Genomic DNA, 18,748 nt, shown 5'->3' with positions numbered 1-18,748 from the left:
CAAAATGTTTAGGGCATGATATGAGAGTTGAGACCATTACTCGTGCCTTTGAAAAAATAAATAAATAAATAACCTTTCAAAATATAAGTATTTTTGTTTAATCAAAGTGAACGAATTCAAACTTACAATCTTTCCAATAATTGTGAATAAAAACACTGTTTATAAGCCAATTTGATACATGCAAATAATGAAACATTTTTTAAAATGTATGTTAATTCCGAGCAGTGACGGATCCATAAATCAATCGTTATGGGGGTCAAGATTAAGAAGCTCACGAATATTTATTATGAGTCTGGACGTCACGAGTAAGCAAGGAGGGTTGCTTTCAAAGTTCAGGCTTTGTTTATGCCTTTTGGGTCTGGATCTCTTTTTTACTAAATTTTTTTTAAAAAATTAATTTCATTTTGGCAAGTTAAGAATTCAAAAAATAAAAAAACTCATACGCAAATTACGTGAGTCGCCCTTTCTTCCTCCTTTCTCTGGTCTTCTTTTATCTTTCAGACATAAACACAAATACTTTGCCTTGCTCTTGCAACTGCCACTAAGACTCAAGCTTCATGGGTCAAAATATTCCCTCAAGCCCAACAATTAACCCCATTGACCCCATTATAGATCCGTCCCTGATTCGGAGAATGAATCAGCATTCAAGTATATTGGTTTTACAAATTTTGTCAATAAAAGATGCCTACATTATATTCACGTTAACTCAAATATGATATGATTAATGATTTATCAACTTGACATAACAACTATATTCTTTTTTAACTTTTCTATACATATTTAAATTTCAAAATTCAATTTGTTTAAGTTGCAACCTTATATGAAGGTCACAAATTATTCGTGGTTTTTTTCTTTTGTTCTACAATGTATAATATAATTAGCATGTGACCTTCTTGACTTGTTTAGGACGAGTAATAATCTAGTGTAACCATAACAATGTTATATGGTTTTACTAATCCACTTATGTTAAACATGTGTGTATTAATACTATATTCTAAATATAAACCCATCGTTCACCCATAAAAGCACTCATAAAAATATTTTTAGTATAGAATTTATATAATAGAAAATTTTTTCCACCAATAATTAAATATCTAATTTGTATTTTATCTTATTTAGAAAAAGAAAATTCCAATTTGCGATATCTTTTGATAGGATGAAAAACAAATATTAATAGACAAATTGAGAGGTTTATCCACTTTGTATTTAATTCAACTTTATTAAAGATGTGTTAGTCGAAGTTGTTTGGTCCCAATTAATTACCCCTATATCCAATATACCAATCGAAACGTGAGAGGAATGCGCGTTTGATGGCTTGCCTTTTCGTCGGAGCCGGGTCGCTAATCACGTGGCTCCCACATGCTTTGAGGTCCCAAGTCAACATAAAAAGTCGAAGTAGCGTCCTTTTTCCGCAAGCGGTAACGCCGTAAGTCCAAGTCCGTTACGCACTAACCTCCTTCCGTCCACTGCCTTCAACGCCATAGTTCGAATTCTCGCCTACGACGAACCACATCACAGGACGCTCAAGCAGCCAATCACGTACTACCAAATCACCTATTGGAAAGCGAATTAATCCACTGCTCCGCGCTCCATCAAGATCCAAACAAGACTCGCATCGCAAAAACGTCGTCGTCGTAGCTTATTACAGTGATGGAAAAACAATAAAACGCGAAAAACGCACTAGAAATTAGAAATGAAGGAAAGCAAGCCCTTCCCGGCTTCCCCCTAAAGACGAATGAAATTAAAATTGATTCAATAATTAATAAAATCTAAGCAACAAAATTCGGATTTGGATTTGTCGGCACGTCTCGGTTTTCATTCTGCGGTGTTTGGGAAAGAGGCTGAGAATTTTGTAAGCCTGAAAAATGGAGGAGGAGAAGAAGAAGAAGAAGAGGAACAAGAAGAAGAAAAACAAGCAGGGCGAGGCCGCCGCCGAGGATGTGCAGGTTGCCGGTAATGGCCAAGTTTCTGAGTCCTCCGCCGCCGCCGATGTTAGTTCCGACCATGTCGTGGTCGTCGGTAATGGCCAGGTTTCAGAGGCCGCCGCCGCCGCCGATGTTGGTTCCGATGCTGTGCAAGACGCAGTTGTGAATCCGAAAAGGCACGAGAATGAGACCAATGGCACAGAATGTGTAAGTTCGGATTTGAGTCGTTTACTAGTAATTAGTATTTAGTTGTTAATTTTTTTTTATCTCTAAGCATTCGAATTTCAATTGGATCGATCATCAGCTAATTTACGAGATGTACATTGTGTTCGTGCATTTATGTTGTGCTTTTCGTGGTTTTTGAATTCATTTTGGCATTTTTTTTTGTTTTGAAATTTGTTGTGCAGTCCTTAGTAGCTGAATCTGAAAAACGACATTGGCTCCAAAGAGAGGTAGGTGTGGACAGGAATAACGCACACCAAAAGTTCTATCCAATTGTTTCGCACATTTTACTGTTTTTGTGCTGAGTTTGAATATGCATATACATCTTGAGCATAACATAACCGTAATTTTTCAGGCTACCTTAGAAGAAAAAATCAATCAATTACAGAAGGAAAAAGATTTTCACATACAGAAAGAGGTAACATAATGTAAATTTCAACTTTGCGGATAGTAGAACAAAGATTAGTGAACATGTATGATGTATCATAACTTGGTTTCGACCTTTTTTGGTTTCACAGGCTGCCTTAGAGAATACTATCAAACAATTTCAAGTTTTGAATGATTCACACATACAGAATGAGGTACTATATTTTAATTGGAATTTAAGATGCTGGATTGAGAAGGAGTCAATGAACTTTTTTTTTTTTTATCAGGTATGATTTTTCTGACCTTTCATATTGATTTTGTGTATTTCTTCTTCAGGCTTCCTTAGAAGATACAATAAAACAATTACGGGATGAAAATGATTCGCGCATACAGAAAGAGGTAAACTAATCTAAATTTAGTCAAGATGACTAAGAGTTGGTGCACATTCATTCAGGATTGTGCTCTATCCCATTTCATATTGCAATTGTATGCTTCTTCCACATATTTTTCAGGATTGTCTAACCAGATGTGATTTACAGGCCGGCCTACAAATGGAAATTGTACAATTACAGAGTGAAAAACATTCTTGGCTTCATAAAGAGGTGATTTAAGTTGGATCATAGGGCTGTTTTGAATTGTGTTCATCTTCACATAATTTTCTTCACCAGCATGCATGCATATAATCATGCTTGCTTTAGATTTTTATGCAACCTTATATCACACATAATGTCAAACTAGAGGACTTGGTTGCTTTAGGTTTTTATACAACCTTATATTAAACTTACTGCTCATTATTGCACAGGAAAAATTACAGGAAAAGATTAAACATCTTGAGAGAGATAGAGATGCCTGGATTCTAAAGGAGGTAATCACTTTTTGGTTTTCCTGTGTATGGGTACGGACAATTCTAATAACTCGAAACTGTAATTGCAGATGAAAATAATTTGGCCAGTCAATGAGCATAAACATTTTACATTATCTTCATTGTTATTTACACCTGAAAAATAGTTGGAATTTAGTTCCTACGTCTGTAAAAACTAAAAAGAAACAAATAATTTGAAAATAAACCAGGGACAATTGATTTGATAATCTAAAATTTATAAATTAATATGTAAATTTGTTCTTTATCATTTTATTGCAGAGAATTATTTTGTCCTTAACATGCGTTTCTTACAGGATTCAGTTGAAAAGATGACAGCAACTCTGAAGGATGATATTGCTAGATTACGAACACAGGTATGTAGCTTGGTTGACCCAAGTAATCTACTTGATGGCTTCAATTTAAATTGCTTTTTGATCTACAAGGTGTGAACTTGCATACCTACTTTATTGAGTACCAAGGACTTTGAGTATTGCTTTGCTGATCTTAGATTCTGTAAAATAGGTTTGAATTGAGTCAGACCATTTTCCTTTTTTCATGCACATCCTAATATCTGGTCACAGGCAGTCCACAGAAAATCTTTGTATTTTCTTCTGATATGGAAATTAAAAACAAAGCTTTGCAGGTGTTGGAATTGGACCAATCCAGGAATAATCTTGTACAAGAAAACCAACAGCTGATGGGAAATTTATCTAGTCTGCAGTTGCAAATTAAGAATCTTGAGAGTGTCTCCTCTACTCGCTCATCAGACGAACTTGCAAAGGTTTATTTCCTATTTGCTTACCAGATGTTTAAATTTTATTGCCAGCTTTATGCATAATTAGGAATACTAGTTTGGTTTTCTTGTGTCTATAAAACAACAGATTCTTATAATGGCATTTGGAAATTTTATTTATGTACTAGTGATAAATCTACCAGTTTTGGCAGGAGAAAATTTTACAAATCTTCAGTTGTTTCTGATAAAGGTCTCTTTTCTATTGTTGATTTCTTGACAAATACTTTCCAAAGAAAAGAAATATCTGATCCTCTGTGTCAATTTAGCATGCTTCAGAACGTGAGGATTTGAACTCTCAGATTGAAGCAGCAGTTGCACTGGTTGAGAAATTAATTGTAGAAAATGCAGAGCTTGTTGAAAAGGTAAAAAGCTGCTTCCCTCCATGGTTTTATGTAGGAGTAATGTGTACTAGTATCACTTGATGCCAATGTATTCCGAACATATATAGCTGTTACTTTTAAGTTTGTAATGTGGTTGACTAGTTCTCTGATATTTTCTTTTACTCCCTACGATTTTTTCTAGGTGACCGAGTTGTGTGTTGAACTTGACCAGCGTAGTGCAACAGATGAGCTCTCTTCAACTACAGAATCAAATACAACAGGTCTACCTGCCGAAACTGCCAGTGTCATCAATCCCAGGTCTAGACCCGGAGAGGATATTTCTACGACAGGCCAGAAGGTGAATTACCCAGAAGTTCCAATCAAGCAGGAGATGCATAGTAATGGTAACATGGATTCTCAGCATGCTGGTTTAATGCCAAATTTGCCAGTATCCGATCAATCTAGTGAAATTGTGCAAATTCCATTGGATAAGAATGAAGTCCGGGATGTAGAGTCGCAGTCTGCCGAGAATGATAAAAATGATGCTGTGCCAATTACGGATGCACCCCTGATTGGTGCTCCTTTCCGGTTAATGTCATTTGTTGCTAGTTATGTTACCGGTGCTGACTTGGTTAACAGAAGTTCCTACTAACTCCAGTTTTTAGCTTTCTACCATTGCCATGAACAGGGGGCATAACTCACTGCTATTTTTGTTGAAGTGAGAAATACTATTCTTTTTAGAGGTTAAAGGTGGGCCTTTATTTTGGCTATATAAGCATTGTTTGAACTTTTGTAGATGTTTCCCTTGTTTTCTTCATCAACTTCCCATCCATACCAAACACGCTATATTGATTATTGACCAAAAATAAAAAATAAAAAATAAACACGCCATATCCCCTCCCAGTCCCAGGCTTGCAATTGGCATTGTGGGACTTGTGCTATCCACGTGGCAGATGATTGGTAGTCCTTTATACCTACAAACTGCAATTTTCAGCAACCCTCACATGACTCATCTTCCTAATTAAAAGTACGTGCAATCATGTTTACAAAACATCATGGGAGTGCTGAAGGATCAACATATCTTAAAATGCTGACGAGATTAAGATTTGCTCAATGATTCGAGTCTTAATTGTTTGGAAATTTATATGTTATACTAATCACGCAAGGAATTAAGAAAAATGAAAAACTAAGCTTTGTTACAGTAGGACCCTACAAGGCTATAAAGAATCACACAATTGGGCATATACGACAATTAGAAAAGGATTCATGTATTGCTGCTCTGTGCAAGGCCTGGGCACTCATGGGGTTGGGGTCCGAGTATTTGAGCCCTTGGACTTGTTATCGTCTGATGATGGTCTGTTCTCGGAATCTGGTGGCCGGATTTCCTCGATCATCCTCACAACTTCCTCCATAGTCGGTCTCATGTCCGGCACCCTTGCCACGCAAGCCATTGCTATTTGAAGCATTTGCACCAACTCTTCTTCGATATTTTGATGCCTCATTAAATCTACATCAAACACCTCAGCTGTCCATTCCTCTCGAACAACAGACTGCACCCACCTTGGAAGATCAACAACATCATCACGTCCCGGTGATTGGACTGGTGCTTTGCCTGTCAGCATCTCAAGGAGCAGAACACCGAAACTATAGACATCGGATTTTTGAAAGGACTTCTTAGCTTCGATCACCTCGGGAGCTCGGTAGCCCACACTTCTGGAAGGGATGGTTGTGAAGTTCATGAGGGGAGCAAGGCCAAAATCTGAGATGCAGCCATTGAAGTCTGGGGTGAGGAGGATGTTGGAGGACTTGATGTTGCCATGGATGTATTTGCCTCCACCAGAAGAATGGATATGGGCAAGGCCCCTTGCACTTCCAAGAGAAATCTTTAATCTGGTTTCCCAGTCTGGTGGGTTCTGTCCACTTTCCCTGTTTCCTGTAAAATAGGATATAATGGGGGAGAACTCATATCTTTTAATCTTCTGAGTTTAGTTTGTATAGCATATTACAAGCACCATTAGAGGAATCTTCATCACTTAAATAAGTAAATTCACTAGTCTAAATGTCTATGTAATTGATTTCATGCATCCATTTGTGCTATGGCATTGTATTTGCAACAGAAAGGAATCTATATAAATGCATATACATGTAAACTAGAGTTCATAGATGAAAATCGAATCTTGCAACCATATGCCAATTGATGGACTATATTATTCATAATTGAGTAACCAATATCTCCTTTTATAATCTCAGGAATCTTACTGTTCCTTACAAGGCATTTTTCATGGCAGACCAAGGTCATCATTGGTAAAGTAAGTCTGCCTTTTCTCAATGCATACATTTTCGGTTTTATTTGCTTTTTCATACAAGAGGTTGGTCATTTATGGATGATTTGTTGTAAAGCTTCATTGAAGAAGATTACAGCTGTTTACTTGGGAAATTAGTATCATAGAAGTAGAAAGAGAAAGAACAAGATATGAAAAGGAGCATACCATGCAATAATGCAGAATAGCTGCCGGCTGAAATGTAGTCATAAACCAGGAGTTTCTCATCTTTGGAGTAGTAATAAGCACGAAGAGGCACAACATTTGAGTGCTGACTGACCCTTCCCGCATTCTCCATTTGCTGTTCGAACTCCCTTTTTCCCACCACCACTTCTTTCAATCTTTTCACAACCACTGTTGTTCCCTCCTCCAAGATGGCCTTATAAGTAGTCCCATAACTCCCCTTTCCTAGCACTTCAGCAGAAGCTCTTAGTAAGTCCTCAAGATCAAAATTAATAGAACTTCCTTCAAAGAAAACCAGCTTGTTCTTCTCAGCCTCTTGTACCCCACTTCCGAAGTCCTCCTTTGGCTGGTCACTCCTTCCGCCTTTTGTTTTCACTACAGCACTGCCTCCACTTTCTTTTTTCTTCAAGCAGCATACCACTATCACCAGAACTGAGAGGAACAACACTACAAAACCACCACTTGCAATGGCAATGATAGCCCCTTTACTTAGTTTCCTCTTGGATCCATTTTCTGGTTTTGATGGGACTGTTGGCCCTGGTGGTTCATAATTGGGGGATGGAGAAGGTGAGGGGGAGATCAAAGAACAGTGGTTTAGTGGTGGCCCACATAACATCAAGTTTCCTTCAAAGGAAGTATTGGGGAATTTTTGGAGGGCAGGAGGAATTGAACCATTAAGGTGGTTGTTGCTCAAATTCAGATGCACAAGCCTTGGAATGTTGATATCAGGAATAGATCCAGTGAGGGAATTGTTCTGGAGGTTCAGCCCAGTAAGACGTGTTAAATTTTGGATTGTGGCTGGAATGTTGCCAGTGAAGGAGTTGAAAGACAAATCAAGCATAGTGAGTTTGGGAGACAGAGAAGAGGGAATATGACCTGTAAAATTATTGTTTTGAAGGTATACGTAATGCAAGGAAGGAAGGGAGAACATATCAGATGGAAGATCCCCACTGAGGTGGTTAGACCGAAGGCTAAGGATCATGAGAGCATCCAGCTTGCCAAGGGTGTTTGCTGGAATTGGACCATACAGTCCAACACCTGGGAGTCGGACAGAAAGCACACGAGTGCCATCCAAGGTACAATTGATGCCAACCCAAGAATTGCAGACTGGGTTAGCAGGATCCCAGTTAACTTTTCGGCCATGAGGAACAAGGGAAATAAAGTCAAGAAGGGCTTGTTTGTCTGAATTGAGGTCAGCTATAGTTCGGCGAAGGAAAAAGAGGAGAAGTAGTGTTGCACAAAATAAATGTGGCTTCATCTAGTATTGTTTGTTGAGAAATTCGTTAAGGAGTCAGACTATGAGACTGGTCTCAGCTGTTCTTCCTCCCCTGAAAAATAACAAAGGTTTCAGAATATTGCTAGCTCTAAATCATTTCTACAGCCTAAAACTAGTAAATAACTGTGGCTTAACATGTAGAGAAAATGGAGAGTATTCTCTTCAAATGATTCCAAAAATCAATTCCTACATCTACCTATCAGTACGAGCCTAAAGGCAATCTGGAAATGGAAAAGGCAATTTTATTATCTATACAAAGTTGACATTGGGAAGGGCACAAATTTGCCCAACCCATGTCTCAAAAATATAAGTTCAAGAGTTAGAAAGTACCACTGTACCAGAAAGTATTGAGCTTAATATAATCTAAGAGACAGTCATCAGATAGAAAGTTAACAAAAATTAACAAAGAAAAAAGCAAAAGCAAAATTCTTTTTCACTAAAGAGAAAGCTAAAGCTTTAAAGCATACCACACAAAATGCTGAAAGAATCCCTTTTTCTTCTTTTTTTTAATTTTTCGTTAATGGCCTAAAAGAGTTCAATAACTTTCACTGTTTTTTTGTTTGTATTGCCACATAGATCATGAGCCAATACATACCAAAAAAAAAACCGTGACAAAAGTATAAACTAATGTGACATGACAATGAGACGAAAAAGTTTCAGACGCCGAAAATTACACACTGCAAGAACTTTCTATATGACAGTAAATTAATTATGAGTTCAACGAAATCCTTGCTGCCATTCAATAACTTGGAAAGAAACAGAGTAAGAAATTAGCAGTCTAAGGCTTAATTGAGCAGACGAGAAGTAGTTAGATACATCAATTTTTCTTGCAATTTTAATTCATCCTCGGAAATGTTATTTAATTTCCTAAATTTTCTCGGCATCCAAACAGAAATCGTTGCAAGTTGAAACAAGCAAATCTCTGAAATTCTCCTCAACGAAGCTCACAATTGTCCTACATTTTCATAAACTAACTTGTAAGAACCTACAGATTTGGTTCTAGATGTCCTCGAATCGAAATCCCCAGCTAGCGCACAAAAATAGCAATTTAATTAACCAAATACACTCCGAAAATTCGAAAAAACGATAATGCATATTAATTAATCAAATATTGAAATGCTAACAAATTGAACAAAAAAAGAAATGAAATATTGAAGAATAAGAGAGAGAAGACGGACCATTAGAGCTCCGGCGACCGATCTGAAAGCGAAGCTCGAAAACAGCAGAAAATGCAGAGCTCGGAGCTGAGCAAAGTGAGAGTGAGTGAGTGTGTGTGTGTGAGTGTGTTTAATGTTTGTTGAGGGTGAGCTTTAACGGCATTTCTTGACGAACACGCAGAGCTAAAAGATTAAAAGGATTAAAAGCACGAAAAGTAGAAGAGGTTCCGTTCCGAGATTCGCCAGCACCGTAGAGAACAACGTTCAGCTCTCAGTGAGTCAGTGATGAGTGAGTAAGTGAAGCTTAGCTTGTTCGTGAAGCTAACGTAGTCGTAGTTGTTTCACACGCGCAGATCTCGATGATGCCTCCTTTATAATCCTCCTTCCTAACTTTCATTGCTGTGCTTTGTACCCAAACTCACCACCATGTCTCTCTCTTTCTCTCTACACCTTCTTTCTTCAGCCTTAAGCTGGAAATTAGACTTACTAGACAGACCACCTATCCATCTATCTGGAATTCAAGGGTCACCCAACCAAGTATTATTAGTTTTCTAATTTTTAACTAATTGGCTTAATTTATCTTTTTAATATTTTGTATATTACATGGCATGATCTCAGGCCACGTGGGAGTCTAGTTAGGCCATTTGGCATCCACCGGATTGCCACATCATCACTTAATAGAATAATGGATGGAGAACCCAACATAGGTATTTTAGAGCCACCGTCACTTAGTTGAGGTAACTTAAAGCCAATTTTTGAACTTGGGTATCGATTTGTAATAGACCCCAAACTTAAAGTAGTTTTTTGAATTTACCCTATCTTTTTTTTAGTTTTTATTTTTTCTATTTTGGTGAGGATAATTTGAAATTAAGACCTCTTTTAATAAAGTGTAGATAAATATCACTACACCTAATTGATTATCTTAAATTATAATGTGTATCTTACATAAGTAAATATCTTCAAACTCTATATCTGAATCACACATTGAAACAAAAATCAGTCAAATAAAATATTCAAATTCACCTTCTAACAATATAAACATCTTATATTATTAGACTGTCTAAATAAAGAATATTTTTAGATTTGAGTTACTTAAATTTATTGTCTTTATTTATTTATTGTCCACTTGCCTTTTTCAGTTTTACTACACTCTAGTGGAATCGGAGGAATGCTGAGATTTTACTTTGAATAAAACAATATAAGGCAAAATCCACAATTCACGTTACCCTCTGTCATAAAAATGAGAGAAAAGCGACCTGGTTTTGACTAAATTCACGTGATGGAGTTCCTTCCAAATTCTAAAGGAGAAGGAGCCTCAATTTCAAATGGCATGATGGTCCGCACAATAAGGCAATAAGCCATACCACCATATTGTCCATTGCATTATATTAATTGTTTTATTTTTGGCCAACGCATTATATTAATTGTTGGAGAATACAAAACAAGTTCCATTTGAGTTGTACCCATAATCTATTAAATTAGCCAATGACATTTATAAAGAGTGAATCATACACTAATGTCGTTCAAACGATGTATTAAAACCAATGATAATATTTGGTCAGCGGCTTTTGCCAAAGGCCATGTGTGTTCATTACGTGTGTTTGTTTTATTGAAAAAAGAAAAAAAGAAAAATTAGACCCCTTGAAAGCATCCTCCATCCATGGCATTGAACAATTAACTAAGCAATATTGTAGGTACAAATTAAATATACAATTAGGGTTGGTTAAGGTGGTTGCGTGTGATTAGATTATGCACCAAACGTCACAATTCACAGGACACTTATTCAAGGACACAAAGATCATTTTCGGTCCTGAGTAAACTCGTAACACACCCAAAATGTACCATACTTGGAAAACTATTTATTATGTTTTTTTCTCTTGGAAAATTTGTTACACCTAATAAATAGAGCTATGGAGGCCATGCATACAATTGAATGAGGGTTGGTGTACGTGTAATGCGTTGCATGGTCTTCATAACAAATCGACAAAGTGCAGCTTGAAAATGGCAGAGACGTGGTGCCCATTCCAAATTTTACCAAAATATACCGAAACTTATTGCGCCTCACAAATAAAAAGAAATAATACTGTTATAATTATAATGTTACAGTATTATCTGTTTTTTTTTTTTTACATACTGAAATTATGCATGTTTCATTTCTTAATTGGTATAAATATTCTTACACAGCAATATTTTTGGATTCTAGAAAGAAGAAATATACATAGTCTATGGACATTTCTAAACAATAATGGACTTCAGGATTGAAAAAATAGCGCAGCACGAGTGCACGACTTGGAATTTTATAGAAGATGGAAGAAATAAGAATCTTAATAATTGAGGGCTTCAAGTAGATGCATGATGCAAGAAGTTAGGTCTTGACTTTTTTTTTTTAAGAGAAAAAAAAACAGAAGAAAAATGTCACCTTAATCGGTTGATAAGACTACTGGATATTAAAAGCAAAATGAATAAGCAAGTGGATTTTTGTCCTCCCTCTAGCTAGAGTGTTGTAGCCTGTTTTTCCTGATCTGGTGATATGTAGGCATACATGGGTAACATCCAAAACCAGGAGTTGCTTTCACATAAATTGGAAAAGGTTGAGAAAAAGAAAGAGGTCCCCTCCTTTATTGAGTTTGGAGTGTTGGGTGGTCCTGAGAGTTTGGTTAGAATGCTGGATCCAATGTCATGACTTCTCTAGCTCTAGTTCTCTAATATTCAACACCCTCTTCCTGCAAAGCCCTCATCTTCTTTGATAATGAACTAACATGCTAAATTGACTTTGATGACCTTTTAAAATTAGTTTTTGTCCATTCTAGTTGCTTATACTGAAATTAAAAAGATAAAACAAAAAAGAGATCCTGCAAAGCCCTCATCTTCTTTGATAATGAACTAACATAATAAATTGACTTTGATGACCTTTTAAACTTAGTTTTTGTCCATTCTAGTTGCTTAAGTTGATTATACTGAAATTAAAAAGATAAGATAAAACAAAAGAGAGAGAATATGTTGTCTTGTGTTTTCTATTTGAGTCTTTGAGATGGACTGGCCTTGGAGAGGCATTGAAGGGGCCTCTACTTGTGGGCTCCGGGCATTGAAGACAAAAACCTTATAGCAATCAGATGAGCCTCTAGGAAAGCCCACAGTCTGAGTCACTAATTTTGGGCCCCTAGGCCAACCCATAATCTGAGTCCTCATTGGGCCTCTAACGACCAAGGAGGCATGGCTTGAGAATTGGTATCGTCAATTCGTCAAAGATCTGTTACTGTTAGGCTTCCCTCTTTTTCATGTTAAAGCTTTCCCCCCACTTTGAGTTTCTAGTAATGGCATGCTAGAGAGGCAAATGACACATAATCATACATAAAATTTGTATTCGTTCCACTTAAAAACTTTGAGCAACCACTCGCACAGCCATTTGCAAATACAGAAGACCAACAATAATAAAATCCATTGATTTCACTGCCAAAAGCTAGTTCTCGCTCTTCATTCTTCATGTTTTAAGTGATATTCATCCATATAAGGAAATCATATAACTTAAAGAATAAATAAAAAACACTTACTTCAGGTGTTATAAGAGGCCAAAAGGTTCAGGCAGAGACTCAAATCCATTATCAAAGATGGGTCCTTGATCATTTTTATCATCCAAACTGTGCAGCCAGTTCGTACTCTTCAAGTCTTCTTTGAGAAGTAACGCGTCATAACGAGAACTCTCATAGATGTCCACTTCAGTCAGTTTTGCAGAATATCGTCCACGCTCTGCTTCACGTCCATTTTCTACAACAAGCCTATTCATACTGTTCCCATTCTCTGAAACGACTCCATTACTGCACGTTTGTAGGCCTCCATTATAGTGGACAGATGCTGCTGCACTCGATGCTCGAGCAGACTGCTGGGTCTTAGGAGCGCCTGATCGAATGCTCTGAGGGAAGAGGGTGCTACCTGGAAGTTGGCGAATGTTCCCTGTTCCATTTCTTATATCCTACATCAGAGAGCAGTTCGATTATTAGAATCTGTTAAATCAATAAAACTTGTTACCCCAAAGATATAGAAAATTGTTTAGTAAATTTAACATTATTAAATCCTTTTTCTATTGAATTAGTAGTAACGGATTTAGACACACTACTCTTCTTGTGCTCACATGGTGTATAACCTTTGCCATCTAGGTTCACACCACCATAACAATGAGTATGAATATAATACGATGATGTTCATAAAAAGACAATACTAAGAATAATATACTTGAACAGTTCAAAAAATTTGTGGGTTTGAAATCTAAATTGTTGACATCCTAAGGTAAAAGACTTCTCTGTCACAACCTGAAACTTCATTCATATGATGCTAAGGAAAGGGTATACATACCATATGTCGGATAGCCATATCGAGAGATTTCTTTGAGATATTCCTCCCAAATCCAGTGCTCTCTGTAGGTGTTGTTGAAGCCTTCACAGGCTTCCGCATGCCCAGATCAGGGGTATGTGGGGCCCTCCGAGACTCAGGAACATCAGCATGGTATCCATTGGCATGTACACGACCCCTTCCAGCCTCTGGAGGGAGTGATCTTCCCCTTGTGACAATAGGTGATGACTGTCTTCTTGGCACAACCACGGCAGCTGGGGTTTCTGACTTCCCCTTCACTGTGACAGCAGCACCTGGTCGGGACCTACCAGCAGAAATTGGCCTGTCTGGTAAAGTTGTTCTAAGGTTAGGTGGTGTGTCAAGAGGAAAATCATGGGGAACAACTGGCTGTGGTGGGGGACGGACACGTGGGCTCGGGGAGCTTGGTCGGGATGTTGGTGCTGAACTCCGTCCATTTGACAGTACGCGGCCAGCTGAAGGTGAAGGACTTGATGCTGGAGACAGAGACGGCAATGAACTCCGACGAGTGGGTGTAGATGGACGAGAATTTGATCGAGCAGCCGGTGAACTCAAGTTGGCAGGAAGTTGTGGCCTGGAACTAGGAGTGGAGGGCCTTGAGCTTTGCACTGATCGAGGTCTCTCAATGGAAGAGCTGGTTGGAACTGTACGAGTTCTAGAAGGAGATGAGGGTCGTGATAGTGTTGGGCGAGAGGTTGGAGTGGAAGGTCTTGCTGTAGATGGAGAGCGGGAAATGGGGGAGGATGGTCTAGTGTAAGATGAAACTGAAGCTGAGCTTGTGTTAAGGATATTGGAGGATCTGTTTGAGGAATAGTTGTTATATAGTGATGAAGATGTTGAAGAGCGAGTCACTGAACTGCTTCTAGCAGGTCTTGATGAATGATTACTCTCGGATTGTGAAACTGAAAGCTGAAACAGAGACATAAACTGAGAAAAATAATGAAGTATACTTTCTAAAGCATATTTTCTTGCTCATCCGGAGGAGGCTATCTAATTTCAACACCGAAATTCATACTCAGCATAGATAAAGTCCATTGGAAAAGACATACCCTTGAAGGCTTAGCCGCAGAACCTGGTCTAATTAAAGAACTGCTTCTTGCAGCAGCTAAGGTTGGTTGAGATTCATTTCCATCCGATGAAGGAAAAAGTGGAGTTTCAGGAGGAGTGAGAAGCCTGTTGACACAGAAAAGTGATAAAAATTAGACTCAAGTAGTTTTATCTAAATACTAATTTTATGTTCATGAAGTACTAAGGTAATAATTTAAACAATCAATAAATCTAAAGATGTGTTTATTCCACAATATACAGTCCATTATAAAAGCTTCCAATGTAACAATTCAAGCATGAAAAAATCATCCAGTCTTGTTCACTTAAGTTAAGAGCTTAAGATAAATATGTCAAGCACTAAAGATGACAAGAGCCTAGCAGGCATACTTCAATAAGAGATCAGACTAATGCCAACCCCTTAGTCAAAAAGCGTAACTTAACTCATAGGGCAGAAGCTTACAATAAGCAGAGGGGCACTTCTTTCAATGTATTTGTTAAAGGATGCTTACAGTACATGCTCTGAAATCTGTCTCAAACTGGCAGGCCAACCCGATATATGATTCAACAAATCAGACTAAGATTCTGTTGACTTGATTCAAAACAGACACACTATTTGTTGAGTGAATTTTCTTCTTCTACATCTCATACATCATGTTTTACAAAGTTGTGATTATTAGAATTATGGATCACAAGTCTATTTACTTGATAACATGACCACAGCTTGGTAGAGATGCGTATAAATTTTGCAATGCTGACATTACAAGATGCACCAGAAGACTTGTCATCACCTTCCTTGTATCCTAAAAGAAAAATTTTCTACTTGGTACTTCATTCAATCAATTTAATGTTGATTCAGATATATGATTTCACCTGATCAACGATGTTAAATGAGATTCACAAACAGAACATCACTTTGTTGATTCTATATCAGCATAATTAAATAACATCCAACATCAACGCACATCACAAGATATTATTGGGTCATGATGCAGTGGAAGAAATGGATATAAAACATATAAAAATAATACAACAAAAATCAAATGAAGTAAACGCTGTTAGACTTACCAGTCATAATCGTGCTTTCCACCATCTGCAGATGACAACAGATCGTCGATGCCACCCCTACCCACTTTCGCCGATCCAACTGACAGTCTCCCCAATTTCACCGAGACTGTTTACACAATCAAATCATTGCAATCAGATTAATCCCAAATCACATTTCAAATAAAAAAAACAAGTCTTAATTGAAACAATTGAGCAAATCTTCCATCCAAACACGGTCGTTTTGAGGGATTTAACCAGAAAACGGTATCGTTTGGTATTAACGGTCAGCCGGTGAACAAAATCGAACATCGTTTTGGTTTTGGTTTTACCCTAAATACTCTACTCTGGGACTAGATGCCGACAAACTCGCTGACTCATTCTCCTCTCAGGCAGGCACTCTCAAATGACCGAATTGCCCTCCATATTGAACAAGCAATTGCACAACATGGAGGGCATTTCAGTCAATAAAAAAGACGGGCACGAGAAATGAATGAAATTGAAGTGACGAACTGTACCATCGGAGGACTCATCGGAGGAAGTCACAGAGAGCGTCGTCCGGCGGTTCTTAGAGAAGAGATCCAAGCTGTTCTCGTCGGAGTCCTTACTGGAGAGCACAGCCAAATTCAAACTCTGACCTCGCCGGTGCTGAGACCCCGCCGGAAAATTCCTCCCGCCGACCAGAGATTCCCTCACATTCCTGTTCATCATGGTTTCGTTTCCCTAGTAATTGCTCTAGGCCTCGAGTCTCAATGCCACCGACACCATTTCCTCTCTGTTTCTGAGACTGAGAGAGAGTGAGTGAGAGTGAGATCTAACGGTGGTGCAGAGAGAGAGAGAGAAAGTGCAGTAGATGCAAAGGTTGACAGCAAAGGGAAACAGTAAGTCATCGAGCTTCTTCTCTTTCTGTCTTGGATTTTATTTTTTCTACCACAACGTCATATGTGAGATAAAGTGGTAGAGAGAGAGAGAGAGAGATAGTGAGCTGGGATTATAGATCTGTTGAGAAAAGTGCAACTACTGCAAATGCCATGGTGCAGTTAAGATCCCTGCTTTTCGCTCTAGTTTTCCCTTCTTTGTTTATGGAAACAGAGTGAGGGAGAAGCATTAAATAAAAAATTATTACAACTACTGACATTGGGTTATTGGGGAGGTCATTGGGTAATGGGTAGCTAGCTATCCACTTCGGTATAGTATTTGTATGACATAAATTAATAACGCTTTAAGAGTAACTAGTTATAACTTATAAGATAATCAAGTGCTATCATTTGCTAGTTACTTATAAGATAATCAAGTGCTATCATTTGGGCTATTACACAACGGCACATCATAATTTGAACCATTCATTTTTAAGTCTTTATTTAAAAATTATTCTTACTAAAATTCATTTAAATTATAAATTATTTAATTATTTAATTATCATCATAATTTTTTTGATATTTTATAAGAAATTGTCTGAATCTTTTTTATTTGAACACAATTAGCATATTAATAGTTGATTAAATAATTTTCATTTTAGTTGGCTTTTTATAACGATAATTTTTAAAAAATGGTTAATGCCATATTATTTTATTAACTAATAGTTTTAAAATTTTATTTAAAATATGTCGAACGCTCGATGTAAAACGTTCAAACAGTGCAAACATTTGTAGTAGCTCTATAGTACTACAACATACAAATATATCTAAATAGTAAAACATCTATACTTTAAGAGATTCGACACACCCAATAGCTTATAATCAAAATGAATCAAAATCTTCATCTTAGTAGCAAAAAAAGTAAATCCGTCGAGGATAAATAATCATTCGTATACCACTATGCCATGTAGTGGCTGTATTGTAAAAAAAAATTATTTTTAATTTTAACTCAATGATAGTAGTAGAATAATAGTGCGGCCAATAGGTGCCCTGCTCCCTCACTCGCAGTGGTGTGTCAGAGACTGATGAACGAATTACAAGGGAGAGAAGGCCGCTTTTCCACCTTTGGTGTAGGGCCATGTGTAATGTGTTCAGACCATGTGAGTGGACCAAAGCTATGAACAACAATACTCGACCTCAACCTCAAATGGCATGCATTCACAAAAATATCAAAAACAACAAAAAACTAGGCACATGATTTACTTCCACTTGTCATCATCACCCTCCTCAACTTGTTCATGATTTTCGTGACAAAACCCCCCCTAATGTGTTTTAGCTTTACCCATAATTGATGATTATTTAATCTTTTCAAAAGGACACTTTGAAATTTGGTTAATGGAACTTGAAGCTATTTATTATGGGTGAAGTCTGTGAAGATGTATTGAAATGGTCTTACTTACGCATATCATATCATTGGACCCACCTCAAAAGACTTTATTGGTAATTGCATACCCTTCACGAAAGATCAAGGGCTAACCTCCCAACCTAACAATCATTTAAAGGGAAAATGACTTGGATTATATAGTTTGACAAATAAATGGACTATATTTATTTCAGTAGGTGGGTTTCTGTTACTTATTTAAATCACCATAACCAACAACTTCCTTTTCTTAATTTAGTATTTTACAAAATAATTACTACAAAAATGGGAAAGGAAATTTCCATATTTGTTGACTTTCTTTGACCTGGAATTCAGATTTTATAATTAGAGATCCATGATATATGAGAAATTTCAAGTTAGTTTGTTAATTATTGTTTTATGTAAATTCTACTAAGAATCTACATATACATTAATAATTAACAATTAACAATTCTCTATACAAATTAATTTAACTACCTCATTTACAAAAATTGCGGAAGGTTAAAAGAAATCTTTTATACGGCAAGTTTTATTTCACGCTTAGAAAAGTGAGGTTCTCGCTCATGCTTGTAAATCCTACCTCACTTTTGTGA

At 37.2% G+C, this 18,748-nt stretch overlaps 3 protein-coding genes across 4 annotated transcripts; 1 reads left to right on the top strand and 2 right to left on the bottom strand.

Annotated features, from left to right (window-relative positions):
• Window positions 1-1,704: 1,704 nt before the first annotated feature.
• LOC147281280 (Mitochondrial ATP synthase D chain-related protein) lies at window positions 1,705-5,285 on the top strand. Of its 2 annotated transcripts, XM_086246453.1 has the most exons (11): window positions 1,705-2,132; window positions 2,333-2,377; window positions 2,503-2,565; window positions 2,666-2,728; window positions 2,850-2,912; window positions 3,053-3,115; window positions 3,316-3,378; window positions 3,690-3,749; window positions 4,019-4,156; window positions 4,435-4,530; window positions 4,691-5,285. In XM_086246453.1, exons 1-11 carry the CDS (start codon window positions 1,866-1,868, stop codon window positions 5,138-5,140), a joined length of 1,371 nt encoding a protein of 456 aa, XP_086102579.1. In that variant the 5' UTR covers window positions 1,705-1,865; the 3' UTR covers window positions 5,141-5,285. The 2 variants fall into 2 exon arrangements, with proteins under 2 accessions (XP_086102579.1, XP_086102580.1); XM_086246454.1 differs by lacking the exon at window positions 4,435-4,530.
• A 291-nt stretch (window positions 5,286-5,576) lies between these two features.
• Window positions 5,577-9,900, bottom strand: LOC147281279 (putative inactive receptor kinase At5g58300). The gene is made up of 3 exons (XM_086246451.1): window positions 9,447-9,900; window positions 6,978-8,320; window positions 5,577-6,421 (listed from the first exon to the last, which is right to left on the bottom strand). The coding sequence occupies exons 2-3, from the start codon at window positions 8,248-8,250 to the stop codon at window positions 5,787-5,789; spliced, it is 1,908 nt and encodes a 635-aa protein (XP_086102577.1). The 5' UTR covers window positions 8,251-8,320; window positions 9,447-9,900; the 3' UTR covers window positions 5,577-5,786.
• Window positions 9,901-12,838: 2,938 nt separating this feature from the next.
• Window positions 12,839-16,995, bottom strand: LOC147281278 (serine/arginine repetitive matrix-like protein). Its single transcript, XM_086249187.1, has 5 exons — window positions 16,397-16,995; window positions 15,903-16,008; window positions 14,840-14,963; window positions 13,776-14,699; window positions 12,839-13,395 (listed from the first exon to the last, which is right to left on the bottom strand). The coding sequence occupies exons 1-5, from the start codon at window positions 16,587-16,589 to the stop codon at window positions 12,985-12,987; spliced, it is 1,758 nt and encodes a 585-aa protein (XP_086105313.1). The 5' UTR covers window positions 16,590-16,995; the 3' UTR covers window positions 12,839-12,984.
• Between the last annotated feature and the right edge of the window lie 1,753 nt (window positions 16,996-18,748).

The sequence above is a fragment of the Dryas octopetala genome, chromosome 6 (assembly GCF_963921425.1).
Source record: "Dryas octopetala chromosome 6, drDryOcto1.1, whole genome shotgun sequence".
NCBI lineage: Eukaryota > Viridiplantae > Streptophyta > Magnoliopsida > Rosales > Rosaceae > Dryas > Dryas octopetala.
This window is presented reverse-complemented; position numbering and strand designations above follow the sequence as displayed.